Raw genomic sequence first — 25,537 nt, forward strand, 5'->3', positions numbered from 1 at the left:
ATTTAATTTAAATAATTAAATAATAATAATAAAATAATTAAATAATAAAAAATAATTAAATACAAAGCTAATCTCGCTTTTTTGCAGCGATCCTGAAAGGTTTTTTTGTAACATGTTCACTACTATTATCTGTTTATTTAGTAAAATATTGTGTTAGATCATTTTTAATTGATTTAGTGTATAAAGAATTTAATGAGTATTCCCCTAAGTCCCTATTTAAAGAAATATTATGATTTATTTTGAGTCTAATTTCAATTGATTCCCGAACCACCTGTTTTATGCCCAAATCATTACTAATGAGGAAGGATTTTTCAAAAATTATTGTGTGGCTGGGGCTATCAAAAATATGGCTTCCTAAAGCAGAACTAAAGGAGCAATTAGAACTATTAGAAATTAATGCTTTGTCTATATCTTCTTTATGCTGGTGTAGGCATTTTTCTAAATTGTGATGGGGGTTCCCAACATAGTAATTTCTTTAGTCACAGGGTATTTGATAAACCCCTCTTTGGCGAGTAATTGGGGTTTAATCTTTACCAGAGTTTAAGAAGTTTGTGATTTAAAATTATTAGTGAAAACTACATACAGATTATTTTTTGTGCAATTTTTTTTTAAATTTTGTAGTGGTTTTTGGGTTGTATGGAAGACAGATTATGTTTGAGGGCTTATCAAGAGCCTCACATTGTGAAATATCTTGGATTTTACTGGAGCGTCTTCCTTGTCTACGGCTAATTGTATTATCGATAAAAAGAATGGGATATCCGTTTACAAAAAGAATATCTTCGATAAAATTTATTTCTGTTGTTATGTGCAAATCGGAGCAAATGTTCAGGTCACGATCAATGAGAGAAGTTACAACTGCTCTTTTAACTTATGGGGGGTGATTCGGTTTAAAATGATGATATCTTTTGTTTTGCGTTAGTTGTCTGTAGGTAGTAAAATCCAGCTTATTAATACAACGAATGATTAACACATGTAAAAACTGTATTTTATTTTCAAATTCAATTTCTAGGGTAAACTATAGATTTTTGTCACAAGTATTAAGATGATCTAAAAAAAGAAAATAAAAAATACCCATAATTTTAGCTAAAGAATGGAAAGTCGAGGGTAATTAGGATAACTTCTGTTCATTCTAACTTTTAGTTTTGTCCCTTTTCTGCATTTGAAAAAAAAAAACTTGTTAAAATATTTCAACTCTTAGAAACAAACTAATATATTTATTAAAAATAGGGGATGGAGTGCAGTGTTTGTTCTAGTTATTTAGGTAGAACATATTTACATTGCGATCCTTAGAATTTGTAATTTTGTTAATACTGTGGATAGAAAGTCTTACCGAGTTATTTTTGCAGGGGTGGCAATAGCGCAAAAAATTGTTCAATAATTTTGAATAAGAAGGGCCCAGCAATTCTGAAAAGCTGAAAAAAGCTTCTGGGGGGACGACCCCCACCCTGCGTACGTCCCTACTGGTGTACTCTTTTATTTGTTTCTTCTGCAGGATATGCCATTTCAGATTTTTCTAATCCATTTCTCAGTTGGCTGATGCTACTAGCACTATCCTGTTTAATGTTTCTATTATTTGGAATCTGTAATTATAAAATATTTCTAAGGATTCTTTCTATTGCCAAGGAGAAGAATGTTAGGTATGGAACTTGTTGGAGTCAAATGATTTTTCTAAAGGCGGGAACATGGAGAGAAAAATTTGTCTTTGAGCCAGGCTCAGATGCGCTACGTCTTTCTCGCTAATAATCACATGTTTCATTAATTTCATGTATTAATAGCTTGATTCTTTAATTTTAATTAAGGGAAGATATTATTTTTTTGAATTTCTTTTGGACGCTTTTCACTATTAGCATATGGTATGTGTAAAATGGCTAATGTATTATACCTGCACGTGGGTGGTATAAGGGGATCTCAAACCTCAGGTTAGTTCAAAAGGAAAGATAGAAAAAATGTGGCAAATAGTATATACCATTATGAGGTAATATTACCTACGTCCCTCGTACATACCCAAGTGACCAGGAAATTAATATTTTGGTTATTTCAGATTCTTTATAAAAAATTCTACTATTGATATGTCGAAAAACCATAAATTTGCCTCACAGAATCTGCACAAGTGATTTGTTGTTTTGCTCGAAAGATTTACAAAATTATTTGCACGTCCCTGGCCCCTCCGAACAAATTATGGGTCTTACGCTAAGGTATTTTGTTGTATTTTGTTGCCATATTTATAGTTTTTATTTTTTTTTATTTTAGGAAACCCGATTAATCATGTATAGGTCCCGCTTAAAAAAAAAATTATTGTGCCAGACGATAAAAATTGACTGTTTTGGCATTTCAACTTGATTCGATGATTATTAAATTGAAAACCATATCATATAAGTTAGGTTTTACGCACGGCCTTTATGACCCTGAATTTTGACCTATAATATGACCTTAACAGGAATTTAGTTTCGCTTTGGCGACTGGATCTTAGGCTGGTCGAAGAAAGCGTTTTTTGATCTGAGCGGAAATACTGGGTTCACTAGAAGATGAAACTGTATTTACAATTAACAAGAACGTCCTTTTTATGTCATGACAATAATTTACTATTTCTATTTTGTAGATAAGTGTTCAAATGTTTTTTGATTTGTTTTTTTTTTTAAGAAATTTAAGAGAAGAATTAAAGAGAATTTCACTTTCAATCATGCTTTCGAGCTGGAATTCACATAGTAACATCGTTTGAGTCCTTTTGCTTGGCGAAAATTACTGTCTACTGTCAAAGATTAGCTTAGATGTGGCATGTATACTGGGAAAATTTGTGTTATTGCCCCTCCCAACACCCTATTCTTTTTATTTCATCCTTTCTGATGTACCCAACATCTAACCCTATTCCATATGGTTCCAACGACTTACCATTAATGTATTGTTGTTTTATTGTTTAGCGAATCTGGAACAACTTCAAAAAGAAGAATATTTAGATGAAAGAACTAGAATTAATCTATCACTTGATGACGATGATGATATTGTATTTAGGCCTTCCAGAGCTAATCGTAAAGGTTCTTTGGTTGTTTTATGTGTCGCATGATAGATTTATTTCATTTTGTTTTTGGTTGCTTGTTCCATTGTCTTACTCAGCTGTCGCGTTGCTCAGTGCTCGTTTGTCAAAACAAGTCATCTATCAGCTTAGAGTGGCCTCAACTCTTTAAAAACAAAATAAAACCAGTAAAGGTTCAAGTTGATTTACACCAGTAATAATGAATGCAGTATTTGCAAATTTTTTGAAATATTTAGTGCAAATAGGGAAGGGGGAAGGCTGAAAGGAACCGTCAGGCCCCAACAGCCCCTCCCATTGACAGAATAAAACACCAAACTTCAAATAAACAAACTGCTTACTTCCTTGCATAACTGCAGTACTAGCCCATTTCTTGATGCAGCCAATATGATATATGTCTTGGCTTTTTGTACAATTAGCGATGACTTGATGCCCACAACTATTTGATTTTTATTCAAAAATCGATGGATCAATGGAAAAATCAAATGTAAGCTTCTAGAGTCTATGGCGTTTTGCATTTTTGTTTTGTTTATTTGTTTCTCTGGGAAATCGAATTTTTTGGTAAGCTTCTAGACTCCAAGACATTTGGCTTTTTTTTTGGGGGGGGGGGGAATTGAATTCAGTTCAATTGAAGAATTAATGTTCTGATTAAAATATGTTAAGAACTCATTTTTATCACTTTATTCATAATAATATTTTTTTTTAAATCAATTTCTATTTGAAAAAATTATCATAATAATTTTTTCATAATAATTATTGTAATAATTTTTTTTATTATATTTAACATTATTAAATACTTAGGATGGATTTTTCTGTACCAGTACGTTGATCTAATAAAGTGCTTTGGAGCTTTGATTGGGCTTAAATGAACACAACTTGAAACACTCAGCTGCAGCAAATTAGGGATTACAATTAGGGATTACAAAATTGAAAATTCAAAGGTTTTAGATGACATCCCCATCTAAGTGTAAGGAATTGTAAGCAAGTAACTCCTATCCAAGCAAATAACTTAAAGAGATAATCTTGTTTTGATAGCGACAGAGCGGTCTTTATTTTTGCTATTCGCCCGTCTTGCGAATTTGTCTATTCATCCTGGGCGCAGACGTTTTACTTAAGAAAAATAACTCTTAATAGCGAATAACGTGGTAGCAAACTCAGTTGCCGTATAGTAAGACATATAGTAGCCTAATGCAACTATTGCAAAGTTAACATTTTGTTAACTGAAGAACAGGTATTTTGTACTATCTGTGATCAACCTCGTCTTTACCAAAAACAGATTGTTTATAGCTCTGACTGTATTCCTCTTTCGTAAGCTGCTTTGATGAAGCAGGTTGAAATGTGTCTACCAGTCTCATTAGTTTTCTTTATTAATTAGTTCTTGTAAATGTATTAATAACTTTCATAGAGTTAGAGTATCGTCCTCGAAAAGAATACGGGAACAGTTTCGTCTCTGAGTTTACGGACAGCAAATCATGAAAATAATTGAAATTATTGAAAATAATATAATATAGAAAATAATCTAATATAGAAAACAATAAAAGGGGTTGCTGAAAATATAAAAGTAAATAATATATGGAAAATACTAGAAATTATAATAAATACGGACCCCCCCCCCCAATTAAAAATCCTTACTGGCCACATAAATCCCTTGGTTCAATAGTGGAGATGCTAAAGAGATGTTGTAACACTTTCCTTTTTTAGATCCAAAATGTTTTTGGAAGTGTGTGCATGATGTTCTTAAAATGTCTTCAGTAGCTTGAGTCGTATTTTTGTGTTTGTTTACGGAACGCGTGCATGTAACATACCTTGCATCCAATAAGACAAAAAAACGTATTTATCATCCGTGTACTTGCGCAACCGAGGGTGAGATTTCCACCTTATGCCCCGTGACTTTCCACTGCCTTTGTTTCCACCCCAATCTGCTTTTTTCCCGGGATCTGTAGTTTTGTCTAATTATTTGTGAATAATTGTTATTTCAAAATGTCTCCGGACCCGGATTTTTTTTTTAAATCAGGTTTTTCACAATTTCTCCCTAATTTCCAGCATTTTTCATATAATTTGTTCAGTGATCTTTTTTTTTATTTGTTTTTAATTCGTCTGCCCCCCAAAAGACATCCTACTGGTATGGGCATTTGATATCTCAACTTGTATTATTATCATTTTGTAATCTTTATTAACTCAAATTTATGCAATCATTGTAATGGACTTATCAGGACAATAATAGTTAAAAAAATCTCAATGTTTTACTCAATAGTTATGTGTTTTTAGTAACGAGAAGTTGACTAAAATAGTAAAACTAAATGGGCAAATCATTTTATAATAGAAAAACAAAATGTTTATGAACACATATCAAGATTTTAATTTCTATTCATGGCCGTTGATTCTATATCTAGGGTTTACTATTTATAGATTTGTGAATTTAATACAGAGACTCCTTAACCTAATAACCAAAAATTTGATATTATTTATTGTTTGATAAGGTTGGTATTTCCTTTTAATGAATTATGTCCGTTTTTTGTCATATAGGGTAAATAGTGCCAATTGCAACAAAATTGTCCATTTTTTCGAAATTTTTCGTGCGGTTTTCTAAGTCGCATCTAGGATTTTTGTCGAGAAAGCGTAGGAGTTCAGCTATGCGAAATACATATTTCTGTTCGTTTTTGGAACAGTTTTTTTTTGCGAGGAGGGGAAGTTCACACCTAGTAGTCCTACGTTCAAGGCACGACACTGACTCTCTTGACTTGTATCTATATATATAAAAATAAGTTGTCTGTCTGTGGATCTGTGGATCAGGTGACGTCATGTTTCGGCTGACGTCATGAAATTAGTTGTCAGGTGACGTCATGTTTCTGTGTCGGCTGACGTCATGAAATTAGTTGTCGTCATTTTTGCTTTGACGGTGACGTCATTCAAGTTATATAAGACATATGTTCACGTAGAAATCTATTAATGTTTAAGTTTACAATGACTGATGAAGATGCTCAAAGAGTCTATGCCAAAAAACTTGCTGCTGATAGAGAAAGTCAGAAAAGAAAGCGTGCCGAGGAACTACCAGAGCAACGCGAAAGCAGACTTGCTGCTAAAAGAGAAAGTGAAAAACGAAGGCGTGCCGAGGAATCAAAAGAACAGCAGGGAAACAGGCTTGAGGCTGATAGAGAAAGAAAGAACAGAAAGCATGCCGAGGAACTACCAGAGCAACGCGGAAGCAGACTTGCTGCTAAAAGAGAATGTGAAAAAAGAAGGCGTGCCGAGGAATTACAAGAACAGCAAGAAATCAGGCTTGCTGCTGATAGAGAAAGTAAGAAAAGAAAGCGTGCCGAGGAATCACAAGAACAGCAAGAAATCAGGCTTGCTGCTGATAGAGAAAGTAAGAAAAGAAAGCGTGCCAAGGAATCAGAGCAACCTGAAAGTTATCGCCTGGCATTCAGGTACAACCCAGTCGATGATTATAGCTTGAGTAGATGTGTTCAAATCGGGACAATGTCTAAAATTTGTCCCTATTGCAAGGCCTTGAAATTCAATGGTGAAACAATGGGAATGTGTTGCGCCTCAGGAAAAGTTAAACTTCCTCTATTGGCTGCACCACCAGAGCCACTGAAGACTTTCCTTACTGGAACTACGTCAGAATCTAAGCGTTTTTTGTCAAAAATCAGACAATACAACTCATGTTTCCAAATGACGTCGTTTGGAGCCCAAATCGAAAATCCAGATCAATTTATGTCTACTTTCAAAGTAAAAGGGCAAATTTTTCATAAAGCAGGGTCCCTTCTACCATTCTCAGGCGAGAATCATAAATTTTTACAATTGTACTTCATCAGTGATAGAAATTCTGAATTGAATGCACGTTGCGAAATTTCTCCCAACGTTGAAAGGACAATCGTTTCCCAGCGATTCTCGCACCCAAAAATATAGACGTTCCCGAAATCAACAATATTGTTTTGACCAAGATTCAAGACCAGGCAGTCCTTTACAAGTCAGTCGACACAGTTTTGGAACCAAATGAAGCGGTTAATTATCCATCTGAATTTTAAAATTCCATAGATCTTTCAGGGTTTCCACCACACGTGCTACAACTAAAAATAGGCGTACCAATAATACTTTTAAGAAATATAAACCCACCAAAGCTTTGCAATGGCACTCGACTTGCCGTAAAAAAAAACAATGGAAAACCTAATAGAGGCCACAATCTTGACAGGGCCTTTTGAGGGTGAGGCTGTTCTTATTCCTCGCATTCCCGTGATTCCAACGGATCTGCCTTTTCAATTTAAAAGATTGCAATTCCCAATTCGATTAGCATTTGCAATCACCATTAACAAAGCTCAAGGTCAATCATTAGAAAAATGTGGTATTGATCTTAATACTGATTGTTTTTCCCATGGACAATTGTACGTTGCATGTTCGAGGGTCGGTAAACCTGACAATCTATTTATATGCAGCGACAATTGGACAGCGAAGAATGTTGTATATTCGCAAGTTTTACGCAGTTAATTTGTATTTTGGAAGCAAATGAAGCGGTTAATTATCCATCTGAATTTTTAAATTCCATAGATCCTTCAGGGTTTCCACCACACGTGCTACAACTAAAAATAGGCGTACCAATAATATTTTTAAGAAATATCAACCCACCAAAGCTTTGCAATGGCACGGGACTTGCCGTAAAAAAACAATGGAAAACCTAATAGAGGCCACAATCTTGACAGGGCCTTTTGAGGGTGAGGCTGTTCTTATTCCTCGCATTCCCATGATTCCAACGGATCTGCCTTTTCAATTTAAAAGATTGCAATTCCCAATTCGATTAACATTTGCAATCACCATTAACAAAGCTCAAGGTCAATTATTAGAAAAATGTGGTATAGATCTTAATACTGATTGTCTTTCCCATGGACAATTGTACGTTGCATGTTCGATGGTCGGTAAACCTGACAATCAATTTATATGCAGCGACAATTGGACAGCGAAGAATGTTGTATATTCGCAAGTTTTACGCAGTTAATTTGTATTGTGTCTATCTATCTATCTATCTATATAAAAACGAGTTGTGTGTATGCATGTTTGTTTGTTTGTAAAAAGAGCGTTTGCATATGACGTCATTATTAGTACATACGGCTTTGTATATGCACAGACAATGGAAAAGCCAAGAATGTTGTATATTCGCAATTTTTACGTAGTTTGAAACACATATATAAATGTATCTATATTCACAGGTGGGACAAAGGGACACAACTACAATGGCGCGTAACTAATATGGCGCGTAACGACTTACGCGCGCGGGGGGGCTTGGGGGGGGGGCGCGAAGCGCCCCACCAACTAGGTGTTGGGGTGGCGCGAAGCGCCACCCCAACAGCTTGTATATCTATCTATATATATAAAAATAAGTTGTCTGTGTGTGGATCTGTGGATGGATCAGGTGACGTCATGTTTCGGAAACTGAAAAAAACTAAAAAAAGGCAAAAACTACAAAAAAAACTAAAAACTAATAAAAAAAATAAAAAGGCTAAAAAATTAAAAAAACTAAAAAAAGGTAAAAAACTAAAAAAACTAAAAACTAAAAAAAAAACTAAAAAAAGGAAAAAACTGAAAAATATAAGAGATAAAATTAAGAATGAAAAAAATAAAAATAAAAAAGATAAAAACTAAAAAAAAAAGTAAAAAGAAAAAACGAAAAAAAACTAAAAAAGCTAAAAAAAAAGGTAAAAACCAATAAAAAACTAAAGGAAAAAAACTAAAAAAAAATGTCATCTAAAAAACTAAAAAAAACTAAAAAAGGTAAGAACTAAAAAAGAAAAAAATAAATGACGACACTCAAAGAGAAAGCGACCGGGACAAAAGGAATGTTCGATTAGCAATCAACAAAGCACCGGGACACAGGGAGTATAAATGACGACCAGGACATAAGTAAAAAAAAAAACTAAAAAGAAGGTAAAAACTACAAAAAAACTAAAAAGAAAAAAAAAACTAAAAACTAATAAAAAAACTAAAAAATCTAAATAAACTAAAAAAGAAAAAAAAGAAAAAAGGAAAAAAATAAAGGAGAAAAACAAAACTAAAAAACGAATGTATATACAGACTGGGACACCGGGATACAAATGACGACCGGGACACAGGGAATATAAATGACCATACATAAGCCATAATGACCAGGACATAAGTAAAAAATATAAATGACGACCGGGACACAGGGACACAACTACAACGGGGACGCCGGGGGGCACAGGGGGATATAAATGACGACCGGGACACCGGGACAGGGAATGGTCGATTAGCAATCACCATCAACAAAGCTCAAGGGCAATCATTAGAATCATGAGGTATAGATCTGAATACGTATTGTTTTCCCATGGACCATTATATGTTGCATGTTCAAGAGTCGGTAAACCTGACAATCTATTTATATGCACAGACAATGGGACAGCAAAGAAGGTTGTATATTCGCAAGTTTTACGTAGTTAAAAACATATATATAACTAGCTGTTGGGGTGGCGCTTCGCGCCACCCCAACACCTAGTTGGTGGGGGCGCTTCGCGCCCCCCCCAAGCCCCCCCGCGCGCGTAAGTCGTTACGCGCCATAATAGTTACGCGCCATTGTAGTTGTGTCCCAATGTCCCACCTGTGAATATAGATATATATATATATATATGGTTTTAACTACGTAAAACTTGCGAATATACAACATTCTTTGCTGTCCCATTGTCTTTGCATATAAATAGATTGTCAGGTTATCCCCCTGTTTCCCCCGGTGTCCCCGTTGTAGTTGTGTCCCTGTGTCCCGGTCGTCATTTATATTCCCTGTGTCCCGGGTCCCGGTCATCATTTGTATCCCGGTGTCCCGGTCTGTATATACATTCGTTTTTTAGTTTTGTTTTTCTCCTTTATTTTTTTCCTTTTTTTTTCTTTTTTAGCTTATTTAGATTTTTAGATTTTTTAGTTTTTTTTATTAGTTTTTATTTCTTTTTAGTTTTTTTGTCCCGGTCGTCATTTATATCCCCCTGTTTCCCCCGGTGTCCCCGTTGTAGTTGTGTCCCTGTGTCCCGGTCGTTATTTATATTCCCTGTGTCCCGGTCGTCATTTGTATCCCGGTGTACCGGTCTGTATATACATTCGTTTTTTAGTTTTGTTTTTCTCCTTTATTTTTTTCCTTTTTTTTTCTTTTTTAGTTTATTTAGATTTTTAGATTTTTTAGTTTTTTTATTAGTTTTTAGTTTTTTTTTCTTTTTAGTTTTTTTGTAGTTTTTACCTTCTTTTTAGTTTTGTTAATTTTTTTTTTTACTTGTGTCCTGGTCGTCATTTATACTCCCTGTGTCCCGGTGCTTTGTTGATTGCTAATCGAACATTCCTTTTGTCCTGGTCGCTTTCTCTTTGAGTGTCGTCATTTATTTTTTTCTTTTTTAGTTCTTTTAGTTTTTACCTTTTTTAGTTTTTTTTTAGTTTTTAGTTTTTTTAGTTTTTTACCTTTTTTTAGTTTTTTTAGTTTTTTAGCTTTTTTATTTTTTTTATTAGTTTTTAGTTTTTTTGTAGTTTTTGCCTTTTTTTTTAGTTTTTTGTCCTGGTCGCTTTCTCTTTGAGTGTCGTCATTTATTAGTTTTTTCCTTTTTTTTTTTTTAGTTTTTTATTGGTTTTTACCTTTATTTTAGCTTATTTTTCAGTTTTTTCCTTTTTTTAGTTTTTTTTTATTTTTTATTTTTTTTTAGTTTTTTACCTTTTTTTAGTTTTTTTAGTTTTTTTAGTTTTTTAGCTTTTTTACTTTTTTTATTAGTTTTTAGTTTTTTTTTGTAGTTTTTGCCTTTTTTTAGTTTTTTCAGTTTTTTTTTTAGTTTTTTATTGGTTTTTACCTTTATAGTTTTTTTAGTTTTTTAGCTTTTTTATTTTTTTTATTAGTTTTTAGTTTTTTTTGTAGTTTTTGCCTTTTTTTAGTTTTTTCAGTTTTGACGTCACCTGATCCAGTTTTTTCAGGTGACGTCACCTGATCCATCCATCCATCCATCCATCCATCCATCCATCCACAGACAACTTATTTTTATATATATAGATATATCTATCTATATTCACAGGTGGGACATAGGGACACAACTACAATGGCGCGTAACTAATATGGCGCGTACGAAAAAAAACTAAAAAAGCTAAAAAAAAAAGGTAAAAACCAATAAAAAACTAAAAAGGAAAAAAACTAAAAAAAATTTTCATCTAAAAAACTAAAAAAAACTAAAAAAGGTAAGAACTAAAAAATAAAAAAATAAATGACGACACTCAAAGAGAAAGCGACCGGGACAAAAGGAATGTTCGATTAGCAATCAACAAAGCACCGGGACACAGGGAGTATAAATGACGACCAGGACATAAGTAAAAAAAAAAACTAAAAAGAAGGTAAAAACTACAAAAAAACTAAAAAGAAAAAAAAACTAAAAACTAATAAAAAAACTAAAAAATCTAAAAATCTAAATAAACTAAAAAAGAAAAAAAATAAAAAAGGAAAAAAATAAAGGAGAAAAACAAAACTAAAAAACGAATGTATATACAGACTGGGACACCGGGATACAAATGACGACCGGGACACAGGGAATATAAATGACCATACATAAGCCATAATGACCAGGACATAAGTAAAAAATATAAATGACGACCGGGACACAGGGACACAACTACAACGGGGACGCCGGGGGGCACAGGGGGATATAAATGACGACCGGGACACCGGGACAGGGAATGGTCGATTAGCAATCACCATCAACAAAGCTCAAGGGCAATCATTAGAATCATGAGGTATAGATCTGAATACGGATTGTTTTCCCATGGACCATTATATGTTGCATGTTCAAGAGTCGGTAAACCTGACAATCTATTTATATGCACAGACAATGGGACAGCAAAGAAGGTTGTATATTCGCAAGTTTTACGTAGTTAAAAACATATATATAATATATCTATCTATATTCACAGGTGGGACATAGGGACACAACTACAATGGCGCGTAACTAATATGGCGCGTACGAAAAAAAACTAAAAAAGCTAAAAAAAAAGGTAAAAACCAATAAAAAACTAAAAAGGAAAAAAACTAAAAAAAATTTTCATCTAAAAAACTAAAAAAAACTAAAAAAGGTAAGCACTAAAAAAGAAAAAAATAAATGACGACACTCAAAGAGAAAGCGACCGGGACAAAAGGAATGTTCGATTAGCAATCAACAAAGCACCGGGACACAGGGAGTATAAATGACGACCAGGACATAAGTAAAAAAAAAAACTAAAAAAACTAAAAAGAAGGTAAAAACTACAAAAAAACTAAAAAGAAAAAAAAACTAAAAACTAATAAAAAAACTAAAAAATCTAAAAATCTAAATAAACTAAAAAATAAAAAAAATAAAAAAGGAAAAAAATAAAGGAGAAAAACAAAACTAAAAAACGAATGTATATACAGACTGGGACACCGGGATACAAATGACGACCGGGACACAGGGAATATAAATGACCATACATAAGCCATAATGACCAGGACATAAGTAAAAAATATAAATGACGACCGGGACACAGGGACACAACTACAACGGGGACGCCGGGGGGCACAGGGGGATATAAATGACGACCGGGACACCGGGACAGGGAATGGTCGATTAGCAATCACCATCAACAAAGCTCAAGGGCAATCATTAGAATCATGAGGTAAAGATCTGAATACGGATTGTTTTCCCATGGACCATTATATGTTGCATGTTCAAGAGTCGGTAAACCTGACAATCTATTTATATGCACAGACAATGGGACAGCAAAGAAGGTTGTATATTCGCAAGTTTTACGTAGTTAAAAACATATATATAATATATCTATCTATATTCACAGGTGGGACATAGGGACACAACTACAATGGCGCGTAACTAATATGGCGCGTAACGACTTACGCGCGCGGGGGGGCTTGGGGGGGGCGCGAAGCGCCCCCTCCAACTAGGTGTTGGGGTGGCGCGAAGCGCCACCCCAACAGCTAGTATATTATAATTTCTTTTGTTTTGCAGAAGATGAAACTTTGCTATTGAACACCAGGGAAGAGAATCGAGGAAGTGGATGGTGTTCTAAATTAGTGTTTTTAATTCTACTCGGCTCAATAGGTCTCGCAATTGGCGTTGTATTTCTTGAAATAGATGCCAACCAGCAGTGTAAGTATATTTTTGTCACCTCAATGTGTGACGCGCAGTCTCATGTTGTTTCCGAGGAATAGAGTTTGTAGGACATTTACGTATTTAATTTCTGGCATTCTAATTGATTTTGACATTGACCAGGAGAATTTTTTTTTCATACGCTTGAATTTTTGCAGAATATTAAACTTCTATGGCTCTGCTTGTTGATGGAAGAAAAAACTTGAAGGGGAAAACCAATAAATTTCCTTCAAAAAATACAATATAGCCATAGATAATCTTTTTAAGGTCTTGATAACCTTTTAAAAACACGGAAAGATGAAAAACCTGAATAGTGGATGATCAGCCAGAGATTTAAAGCTAAAACAGTCTGATTTGGACCCAAAGTTCTTTTAGGTACTTTGATTTACTAGTTTTTCATTTGCTGTTTATTATATACAGTTTAGTATTTATATATATAGAAAAAGCCAAGACAGATAGTCCAATTGAGTGAGAGACAATTCTGCATTAACCTCCCCCCTTATTAGGATTGTATAAAAATGATGTTAGTACATTTGTTAATAGATTTGTCTATTTATTATCCGTTCATGCGTTATTCCTAGGGCAGTAGAACTAAGGTAGATAGTCATAGAGCTAAAGACAGTCATAGAACCTATTGTTTTCCGAGTGATTTTTGAGTTAAAATGATAGAACTAAGGTTGATAGTCATAGAGCTAAAGATAGTCATAGAACCTATAGTTTTCCAAGTGATTTTGAATTAAAATGGAATAGTTGTGGGCCTCAAGTCATGGCTAATTGTAGAGAAAGCCAAGACAGATGGTCCAGTTGAGTGAGAATCAATTCTGGCATTACCCCCCTCCCCTTATTAGGATTGTACAAAAATGATATTTGTTCATTTGTTAATAGATATGTCTATCTATTATCCGTCCATGTGTCATTCCTAGGGCAGTAGAACTAAGGTAGATAGTCATAGAGCTAAAGATAGTCTTAGAACCTATAGTTTTCCAAGTGTTTGGAAAATATCACAGGGATGGTAAAACTAAATGAAAATGCTCTAGGCGGTCTTCGAAAGGGTGGATCAGAAATATCTCAGGAACTGGTAGGGTATCAAGTTGAAACTTTCAGGCCTGTTACTACTGCTGCTCCTGCTGCTATTACTATTATGGAATTATAGCAAAAGGCTTTCATTACATCCAGGTTTTCAAAGTGGCACAGCTGCATTATCCCAGGAACGGAATTGGGGATCAAATAAAACCTATCGGGGAAAGTTTATGTTGGTATAAAATTAAACATACATGCGGTATGTGCATGTAGGTTGTCAAAAGGTCGCATAAGCAAAATATCAGGAACGATTGAGATTATTAAATTGAAAACTTTCAGAGCTTCTACAACTTCTGCAGCTATTACTACTGCAACAACTGCTTATGCTACTGCTAGTTACAACTGCAACTGCGACCATTTATGCCTGCAACTCTGACTATTTATGACTGTGACCAGTAGCGATTTTAGGCCTCATAATCGGGGGGGGGGGGCAAGGTATACTATAGAAATGTAAAAATGGAAAAGAAATAAACTTTATGTCAGGTATCAGAAAATCTGAAGGGGCATCCCCCCTACCAAGGCCTAGTACCGCCTCTAACTGCGAATGCTTGTGTTTGGGACTACTAGTGACTGCAAATACTTGCACTTGCAACTTGTTGCGACTCTGACTACTTGCAACTATAACTTCAACTAATATTGGCTGCGAATGCAACAACTACTCGTGTCTGCAGCTACTAAAGACTGTCACTGCGAATACTTGATATAGTGACCGTGATTCCTTGTAACTGCTACCTTGACAACTTAAAACTACGACTGCGCCTACTTGTGACTATGAGTAATTGTGACAGTTTTTTCTGTTGCTTGTGTCTGGGATTGCGACTACTTGTGACTGTGATTGTAACCATTTGTGACTGCAACCACAATTACTGCTACTCTGATTGCTACTTGGGTCAAAGTAACTTTAAATTTATTAAGAAAAGTGTTACAAAGGTAACCAGTGTAATAGCGGCGCTAACCGCCGCTATTTGACTTGCCTTATTGCTTCTGACGCTGTTGTAAAAAATACCTTTTACTTCTTTTCTTTGTCTCTTATTTCAATATTAATAATATGCTACTAAGACGAGAATGTTTTGTTCGGAATAAATGCTTTAGCCATTTGCATACTTACGTCTTTATTTGTATTAAATAAAAAAAAAACAAGTTTTTTTAACTGAAAGTAAGGAGCGACATTAAAACTTAAAACAAACAGAAATTACTTCGTATATGAAAGAGGCTGCTTCCTCATCAACGCCCCGCTCTTTACGCTAAAGTTTGACTCTGTCTATCAATTCTTCTTTTTAAAACAGTAAAAAACTTTAGCGTAAAGAGCGGGGCGTTGATGAGGAAGCAGCCTCTTTCATATACGAAGTAATTTCTGTTCGTTTTAAGTTTTAATGTCGCTCCTTACTTTCAGTTAAAAAAACTTGTTTTTTTTTTATTTAATTTCTGAACGTTTTTGAATCGATGCATGTTTTGATTTTGGCTCTCCGCAGAGGAATAATTAAAACGAAATTTTAATTTTTTTTTTTGGCTAAATGGCTTTCTCATAATTTTGATCGAATGATTTTGAGAAAAAAAGAGCGGGGGAGGAAGCCTAGTTGCCCTCCGATTTTTTGGTTAATTAAAAAGGCAACTAGAACTTTTAATTTTTTACGAATATTTTTATTAGTAAGAGATTTACGTAACTTATAAATTAGCTTACGTAAAGAACTTTTGTATTCTCATATTTTTATTACATATATGAGGGGGTTCGCCCCCTTGTCAGATCCTCCCTCTTTACACTAAAGCTTAAATTTTGTCCCAATTCATTAAGAATGACCCCAGAATCACAAAAGCCGTAGAATAAATAGTTGAAATTACTAAAAATACTTTAACGTAAAGAGCGAGGTATTAGGAGGAGGTGAGCCCCTCAAATGGGTAATAATTTCTGTTTGTTTTAAGTTTTAATGCTGTTCCTTACTTCCAGCTGAAAGTACTTTTTCATATTTATTTTTTCATTGTGTTTTTAAATAATGCTAGTAAATCCTGCGCTCCCTTCATGGAGATTTTCATACCCCATGACAAATTATCGATGGAAAGCTCCCCCAGCATATCCCCCTCTTCTCAACCCCTCCCCCAACCAAAAAAATCCTCCTGAAAACGCCTGTACACTTCCCAATAACCATTACTATATGTAAGCATTGGTCAAAGTTTGTAACTTGTTGCCCCTCCCATGGGGACTGTGGGGGAGTAAGTCGTCCCTAAAGACATAGTTATAAGGTTTTTCGACTACGCTGAATAAAATGGCTATCTCAGAATTTTGATTCGTTGACTTTGGTAAAATAATTAGCGTGGGAGGGGGCCTAGGTGCCCTCCAATTTTTTTGGTCACTTAGAAAGGGCACTAGAACTTTTCATTTCCGTTAGAATGAGCCCTCTTGCAACATTCTAGGACAACTGGGTCGATACGATCACCCCTGGGAAAAAGAAAAAAAAAAACAAAAAAACAAATAAACACGCATCCGTGATCTGCCTTCTGGCAAAAAATACAAAATTCCACATTTTTGTAGATAGGAGCTTGAAACTTCTACAGTAGGGTTCTCTGATACGCTGAATCTGATGGTGTGATTTTCGTTAAGATTCTATGACTTCTAGGGGGCGTTTCCCCTATTTTCTAAAATAACGCAAATTTTCTCAGGCTCGTAACTTTTGATGGGTAAGACTAAACTTGATGAAACTTATATATTTAAAATCAGCATTAAAATGCGATTCTTTTCATGTAGGTATTGGTATCAAAATTCCATTTTTTAGAGTTTTGGTTACTATTGAGTCGGGTCGCTCCTTACTACAGTTCGTTACCACGAACTGTTTGACAATACCAATCCATGCAATCCTTCCCTGAGCAATGAAGAATAATAATATTTCCCATATAGGCCCTCAACAATATTATTGCCAAGTAGTGCAAACCAAGGTTAGAATATTGGAAGCTACAGTGATGGCAGTGGTTGAATATAGTTCTGAAGCTTGGGCACTCCGAAAAACGGAGGAAGATCTGCTTGATGTTTTCCAGAGAAATTGTCTACGGATTGTTTTGGGTGCCAGACTGATGACCGTATTTCTGACAGTAGGTGGTACGAAAAATGTGGTTCTTTTGGCCAACCGTCTATGGCTAAACGGAAAGCAGGTCATCTCTGGTTGGGGTGGAAGGATGTCATAAAGAAAAATTTTAGGGAGATGGGAAATTCCTGGGAGAGTGTAAAGAGTCTTGGATAGATGGGGATGGAGGAGGAACTTGCATAGTTGTGTTGGCCTCAGGTGGCTTGGTGCTGCGGTGAGTTATTAGTAGTAGTGGTAATCCGCTTTCTAGAGTTATGACAAGAGAAAAGTTGAGATGGATAGGGCACGTTCTGTGGATGCAGATTACCAAAGATTGCCCTTTTCGGCCAGCTGTCTAGGGCAAAACGAAAAGCAGGTCTTCCCCGGTTTTGGTGAGAAGATGTCATAAGGAAAGATTTAAGAGAAACGGGAACTTCCTGGGAGGGTGTAAAGAGGAAAGCGTTGAATAGACTGGGATGGAGGAGGACCGTGCGTAGCTGTGTTGGACCCAGGTGGCTTGGAGCTGTTAGAAGTAATATTTGTTTTCTGTTCAGGTTTTCCGTTTGCTAATGTTTACGTTGTGAATATTTGAATTTGAATTTTAGTGTCAAGTATCGTTGCTGATTCAGCTGCCAAAGTATCGTCCTTGTTGCAAGATACCAGTGAAACAGTTACATCATTATGGAGTGAGCATGGAGAATCAGCCTCAGAGATCTATGAGACAGTGAAGAAAACCATTGGCCTAGAAGGAGAACCTCAAGAGGATAAGGTGCCTCTAGAAGACTTAGAAGAGCCAAAACGTAAGTCAGATTGGTAGTCTTAATGTTCTGTCTCAATATGAAATACCTTTTTGACAAACATTTTCCAGAGAAATTGATTAATTCGATTGATTCTGGATTTTGAATATAAAAACACAACCTGATCTTTTTTTTTTTTTTTTTTTTTTTTTTTTTTTTTTTTTTTTTTTTTTTTTTTTTTTTTTTTTTTTGGCAAACTCGCTTCCAAAAATTACTCCTACATTACAATCCAGTTTCTTGGCGTTGTTTTGGCAATCAATATTGGGCCAAATGAAAAGAACGATGCCCTTGAAGGGGGAGGGGTCTCGTAGTTTAAAGGATGTGTGATTGAAGAGCCGATAGGTAGGGGTAAGTGGTATGTGCAGGGACGGGGTATAAGGTAGGACACGGTACTGATCTGCCATTTAGCGTTCTTTAAAAAATCCAATAAAGCCACCTAGTATATTTCATTCATTGGCGGACATGACAGTTCTATGATTTTGGCAATTTGCTATATTCGTTCTTGAGAAAATCGACTTCAAAGTTTCGGCTGTACCTTCCAAAAAATATTTGGGCAACAGTTTTTTGTGCTGTATTTTATAACGGTTTGCAGAAATTGTGTGTGTAAGATAGCAAATAAAAGCTAAAACATCAGGCCACGTTGTGTGGCCATCTGGTGGAAAAATATGCAACAGTAAAAAAAAATCGGACAAAATTTACAAGTAGAAGTCGCATGTTATATACTGAGACAAGGACAAGTGGTATGTAGTAGGACATGGATGATGTCCAACACAGGGAAAACCATGACGATATACGAGATTGCATCTCTTGTTCTGCAGTTGTGTAGTTTGCAAAATAGTCTGGTATCACTTTACTAACAATACTACCTCACTGCAGCCACAGGTTGCTGCCATTGGACATTTGGGTGTATTTTCCCTTCGAATGCCAATACAACAAGGCTATGGAAAACTAGATGCTGTACAACCCAGGGAAGACCATGACGTTATACAAGATCGTATCTCATGTTGGCGAAAGCCTCCTCGTACCTTTCACACCAAACAAAATAATGAGGGACTTCAAGAAGACAGGGATACAGCCTTACAGGCCAGACATCTTTACAGAAAAGGATTTCCTAACCTCTGCTGTTACTGAAAAATCTGCACCTGATGCTTTGGATCCTGTTAAACCTGGCCGAAACCCCAAGAACAAGTGGGCCTGAACAATCCTCTAATCCCGTTTCAGTTCCTGGCTGCCAGAACAAGTTTGGCTATACCCTAAAGCTAAGCCACGTGTACTGAGTGTCAGATTGAAGAACAAGAAGCCAAAAGGAAAGATAAGAAAGCATGGGGTGGCAGGGCTAGAGGAAAAGTTGAGACTGCTGGAAGAGCTGGAAAAGCAGAAAAAAAGATCAGACAACAAAAAGGCTATTTGTGGATTCAGAAGGAAGTTTGTGGAAGAAGGAATTCAGTGATGAAACATTCATCACTGATGATGAAAACAAGTGATGATGGAAATACAATCTATTTAAAAAAGGAAATAAAGCTATTTCAATGGGAAGGACGTATTTGTTTCCGATTTTTCTTCATTACAGTTTCTGCATTAACTTCAACTTTGGTTACTTTTAATCGCAGTGAGTTTGATATATCCAGCTTATTTCTGTACTTAGTTTAAATTTAAACTATAGCTGAAAATCCGGCCTCACATAGATATGAGGTAGTAAAGAGGAGGACTTTCATAGCTTTACCAAGCAGGCAAGGATAGTTCAGCAATTGAGATCCAGAATTTCGGTAACTGTTTGCGATCAGAACTATTTTTCAGTGACGTATCTTGTGATAAATCAATGAGTTCTTCACTTGCTTTTGTTGACATACTAATTGGTACGTTGTCTTGACATGGGCTATGAATTCAACTCAACTAATCAAATTTTCTAATTTCTTCCCCAAAATTTGTCGTCAAAATTATTTTTTAACAGTGATGAATGACTTGTTAAATAGTGGTATGTGCTCGATTTCCTTAACTTCTTTTTTCCCAAACATTGTTTCATCAGCGTCTTTAATCAATGGTAATATTAAATCTTCGCCAATGGTATAAGGCTCTCCTGATCTGGCTATCCTTAAGCCAATGAGATACGAAGCATATACAGTTTTTTATGGCACTTGGTATTTACCAAGTGATATATAGCGATCGCGAATTCTGTCGGTCGGTCTGTCTGTCTGTCCTGGTTTCGCTAGTTTAGGCACTTCCAGATAAGCTAGGACGATGAAATTTGACAGGCATATCAGGGACCAGACCAGATTAAACTAGAAATAGTCGTTTCCCCGATTTGATCATCTGGGGGGAGTGAGGGGACAGTTAATTTGGAAAAATTAGAAAAAGTGAGGTATTTTTAACTTACGAAGGAGTGATTGGATCTTAAAAAATGTCATATTTGGAAGGACCTCGTAACTCAGATGTTGTATTTTTAATCCTGACCGGATCCAGTGTCATTGGGGGGGGGGGAGTTGAGGGGGGAACCGGAAATCTTGGAAAACGCTTAGAGTGGATAGATCAGGATGAAACTTGGTGGGAAGAATAAGCAGAAGTCCATACGTGGCTGACATAACCCGACCGGATCAGTGCTCTTTGGGGAGTTGCGGGGGGGGGGGAGTTAATTGGAAAAATTTGAAAAATGAAGTATTTGTAACTTACGAATGGGTAACCAAATCTTAAATGAAATTTGATATTTAGAAGGATCTTGTGCTTCAGCGCTCTTATTATAAATCCCGACCAGACCCGGTGACAGTGGGGGGAGCTCAAGGGGGAAACCGGAAATCTTGGAAAACGTGAAAATTGAAGTATCTTTATCTTACGAATGAAATTTTAATGAAACTTGATATTTAAAAAGATCTATATGTCTCAGATGTTCTTTTTTCAATTCGAATCGGATTAACTTACAAATAGGTGATCGGATCTTAATGAAATTTTTATATTTAGACGGACCTCGTGTCTCAGAGCTCTTATTTTAAATCCCGACCGTATCCGGTGATATTGGGGAGTTGGAGGGGAAACCGGAAATTTTGGAAAACGTGAAAATTTAGGTATCTTTATCTTACGAATGGGTGATCGGATCTTAATGAAACTTGATATTTAGAAAGATCTTATGTCTCAGATGCTCCATTTTCAATTCGAGTCGGATCTGGTAACTTAGGGGGTTAGAGGGGAAACAGAAACCTAGAAAACTGGAAATGTTGGAAAACACTTAGAGTGGAGAGATCGGGATGAAACTTGATGGGAAGAATAAGCACAAGTTTTAGATACATGATTGACATAATTAGAACGGATCCGCTCTCTTTGGGAGAGTTGGGGGGATTTCCAGTGCTTTGCGAGTTCGTTGCTTCTGGACGTGCTAGGATGATGAAAATCCGTAGGCGTGTCATGGATCTGCACAAATTGACTTGGTAACAGTCGTTTTTTCCGATTCGACCATCTGGGGGGGGGTTGAAGGAAAAATGAGGTATTTTTAACATGCAAATGGGTGATCGGATCTTAATAAACTTTGATGTTTATAAGGACCTCGTGTCTTAGAGCTCTTATTTTAAATCCCAATCGTATCCGGTGATGTTGGGGGAGCTGGAGGGGGAAATTGGAAATCTTGGAAAACGCTTAGAGTGGATATCACTAGTCCTGGATACTCTATTGACATAACCAGATTCAATGCGCTCTCTTTGGGGGAGTTGGGGGGGGGTTAACTCGGAAAAATTAGAAAAATAGAGGCATTTTTAACTTACTAACTTGTGACCGGATCTTGATGAAATTTGATATTTAGAAGGAAATCATGTCTCAGAGCTCTTATTCTAGATCCCAACCAGATCTGGTGACATTTGGGGGAGTTGAAGGGGGAAACCGGAAATCTTGGAAAACGATTTGAGCGGAGAGATCGTGATGAAACTTGGTGGGTAGAATAAGCAAATGTCGTAGATACGTGATTGACGTAACCGGACTGGATCCGCTCTCTTTGGCGGAGTTAGGGGGGTCCAGTGCTTTTGGCATTTTCGGTGTTTCTGGACGTGCTAGGACGATGAAAATTGGTAGGCGTGTCGGGACCTGCACAAATTGACTTGCAAATTGACTGCACAAATTGAACGACCTAAAGTCGTTTTTCCCGACTTGACCATTTGGGGGGCTGAAGAGAGAGGAAAAATTACAGAAAAATGATGTATTTTTAACTTACGAGTGGGTTATCGAATCTTAATGCGTTTTGATATTTAGAAGGACCTGGTGTCTTAGAGCTTTTATTTTAAATCCCGACTGGCATTACGCCTCTGATTGTCCTTTTAAATCAATCCATCGATTCTTAGAATTTTGCTAGAGCTATATGAGCTCTTAGCTCTTCTGACCTCGTCACAAGTGCCATATGAGCTCTTAGCTCTTGTTCATTAATATTAACTAAATGGTAAAGAATGTTTTTTGAAGGTGTTGTGTTTTAAAATTCACTTTGACAAAAGTGAGCTAGTTTTTACTGGCTAGTTTTTACTTTTACTCTAGTTGTTACAGCTAGATTTTACTGGCTAGTTTTTACAGTGGGAATGCTTTGTTTTTTTACGATGCGTCTACTGACTTGGGTGGTCATACTTTCGTTTGGCTATGTTTTGTAGCAAATCACGCATTGAGGAAGCGGATCCATCGTATCATGATTCCTAGTTTTAGATATGGAGGGTCATATTTTCTCACTTGTTTCCATCGTTTGGTTTCACGTGAGCTCGTTGGGGGAGACTGAAAGTCAGACTCCCACTTTCGTCACATAAATGATCTTCTCTACATTCATCATTTTGTTCCTCTTGGTGGTGTTTTTGCTAGTCGTTTCAACCACTTTTCCATTATTGTCTGTAAAGGTTAATAATTAATTTTGTATAGATTACAATGACGTACGCTTTTCAATACAACACAATGCGAACTGAGCTTTGCAAAAACTATAGTCATCGGACTTGCTCGAGGCGTTTCGGGCTCAAGACATGTCTTTCTTTCGCCGCGCCACCCGCGCATGATAAGTGAAAGCTTTTATTAATTAGTCTTAGTTTTATTATTACATTATTTTATGACAATATTTTCTGTAACTTAAGAATATTTAAATTTTAGGAATTATAAATAGATGAATGAAATATCAAATTTATCACTTCCTATATTTTTTTCATGTCATATGCAGTGGCGAATCACCATTAGGGCCCGGGCCCATTCAGTATTCCCTCGCAACCCACTGGTGGGTAGCGACCCATAGTTTAGGAAATGCTGCTTTATAGTGCTCTTATCTTTATAGTGCTCTGTAGCTGCCTTTGATGATCTATTTGCGACCGAACTAAACAAAAAAGTGGCTTACGAAGTTCATCGCTCAACATCAAAAATTCTTTTGCCTTCAACCCACCCTTACTGTTCAGGTCTTACATAATTGATTTTTGTCTTTCTCCCGAGTGGGTTTATGCATATCCTTTTCTTTTTCCTAAGCTTCAAAAATCTCAAAAAGCTGCAATTTTTTGCAACTACATAATCCTAGTGTTTCCTACTTGTCGAAATGATTGTCCTGTTTCTTTCTTGCATCTTTAGTGTAGATGTAGTATTTCATTCAGATTAATTTAAAAGTCTTTCCTTTAATCACAAACAATTAAGTATGTTTTATATTCATCCTTTTTTTAATGCACTTTTCCACCTTAAACCTTGTTTAGATGCGGATTTATATGGCTCTACTCTGGCAAAACTTAGTCTTTGCATTTTTCAAGTTTAAAAAAAAATCGCAAAATAGTGATTTTATTTTTGATTTTTGGACGGAAGACATATATGAAGATACAGGATTTCTTGAATAGATTTTCCAAAGTCTGTTTACTTCATTTTTTTGCCAACCATTTTCCCGTTCTTAATGAAAATATTTTGAGATGCTTTTTGTTTCAAAAGTGTCTCAACTATGGATACTAGGCTGCTATAAGTAAGTAAGTATGACGGCACTAGACCCTCAAGGTCCAAACCGGCAGTGCTAATCTCCGTTTTGTGGCCCTTCAGCCAGGAAGTGCAATGTGGTGTTGGGGGCCAGCCATCCTGTGCTTTCGCACACCTTCCCTGCTTACTTTCTACAGATTTCTCCAGGTAGTCATTTAGAGCTGGTTTGACCCTGACTAAGCTTACAGATTCACGCCACTGACCCTCGTCCTAAACCAAATAGGCGGTCATACCAAGAATCGAACCCTTGCCACTCTTACAAATTATTTCCAACTCAGAGTGCCAAGTTTTTAGCCAGGACCACGTCTAAGTTGCTGTAGATGATGTGTTTTGGCCGAGGACAACCGTTAAATCGAACCCTCATGATAGTTAGGCATCAATTAAATACAGAGATAATAGGCTACTCTTATGCTTTTTAACTACTAGAACATGGTGAAACTTCCAAGGCCGGATTCTCGTGGAATCTGATGAACCAGTTTTACCTGCAATATTATTAAATAAAATCGTTTTTCATTTGTCTGAAACTTGCGATTAGCCGTGCAGATACTCTATAGCTATGTTACGTACTGCATTCAATATTACTAAAAAGATTAAACAAAGATTCGGGAACTTTTTAATTTAAATATAAAGTTTTTAACCTTCAAACCACCCAACCCACTTTATTCGCATTTTATGTGCTTATTTTCCATTTGCCTTTGAGATGGCCTCACATTTCTCACTTTTCTTTTAAGCTTCAGAAGAATCTACAGAAGCTGTAGGAGAGGATGAAGAATTTTTTGACGAAGGTGGGGAAATGTTTGAAGAAGAAGAAGAAAGGGGCCTACCGATTGAAACTCCTGAGGGTAATGTTATCCCTGAACCTGTTCAACCTGGTGATGTCTATGAGGAAATTCAGGTATGGAATTATTACCATTTCATGAACTTTCTAGTTAAAAGGATTGAAATAATTTAATGTTTTTTCAATTCCATTTTGTGTTGTTTCCACACTGAGGCCCATATGTTTCTGATTCTTACAGGTAAAATAAATTGAGTAATTCTATAACGTTTTAAAACTTCCTAATTGATCTTATTGCTGTTGAATGCCCCAGCCTTACTATCAGGGTTACTAATTGAGGGGAGGGTGTTGCCCCCCTCATAATAAAGTGGTATTGTCATGAAAATAAAGTCCACCAGACATTTGATTTCTGAAAATAACTTTTTTGTATCTTAATTGAAAGAAATTCAAAAAAACCCTTGTCCATCCTCCCTCATTCTACAGTTTTGTGAATTGGTGCCCCTGCAGAGTATATTCACAACTGTTGGTAAAAACAAATTATCCTCTATTCTACCGTCGATAATGTTTCCATGCTTTATCCTGGTGAGCTACGCTATGTTCTGCTTTTAATTATAACTTTCAATGATTTGTCATTTGGTGGACAATCCTTCTTCTTCTTTTTCTTCTTAATCAGAATAAATGGAAGTTTAGAACGTAAGATTTTGTTGTTATGTGCTAAATTT

General features: G+C 35.9%; 1 protein-coding gene across 1 annotated transcript in view; it reads left to right on the plus strand.

Annotated features, from left to right (window-relative positions):
- Positions 1 to 25,537, plus strand: part of LOC136041246 (aspartyl/asparaginyl beta-hydroxylase-like) — a gene marked incomplete in the record, with an annotated part of 132,939 nt that overhangs the window by 16,777 nt on the left and 90,625 nt on the right. The window contains 4 exon segments of the mRNA XM_065725854.1: positions 2,919 to 3,032; positions 13,027 to 13,167; positions 17,906 to 18,100; positions 24,772 to 24,935. Of these exon segments, the coding sequence (XP_065581926.1) occupies positions 2,919 to 3,032; positions 13,027 to 13,167; positions 17,906 to 18,100; positions 24,772 to 24,935 (614 nt within the window).

The sequence above is a fragment of the Artemia franciscana genome, unplaced genomic scaffold, assembly GCF_032884065.1.
Source record: "Artemia franciscana unplaced genomic scaffold, ASM3288406v1 PGA_scaffold_1180, whole genome shotgun sequence".
Classification (NCBI taxonomy): domain Eukaryota; kingdom Metazoa; phylum Arthropoda; class Branchiopoda; order Anostraca; family Artemiidae; genus Artemia; species Artemia franciscana.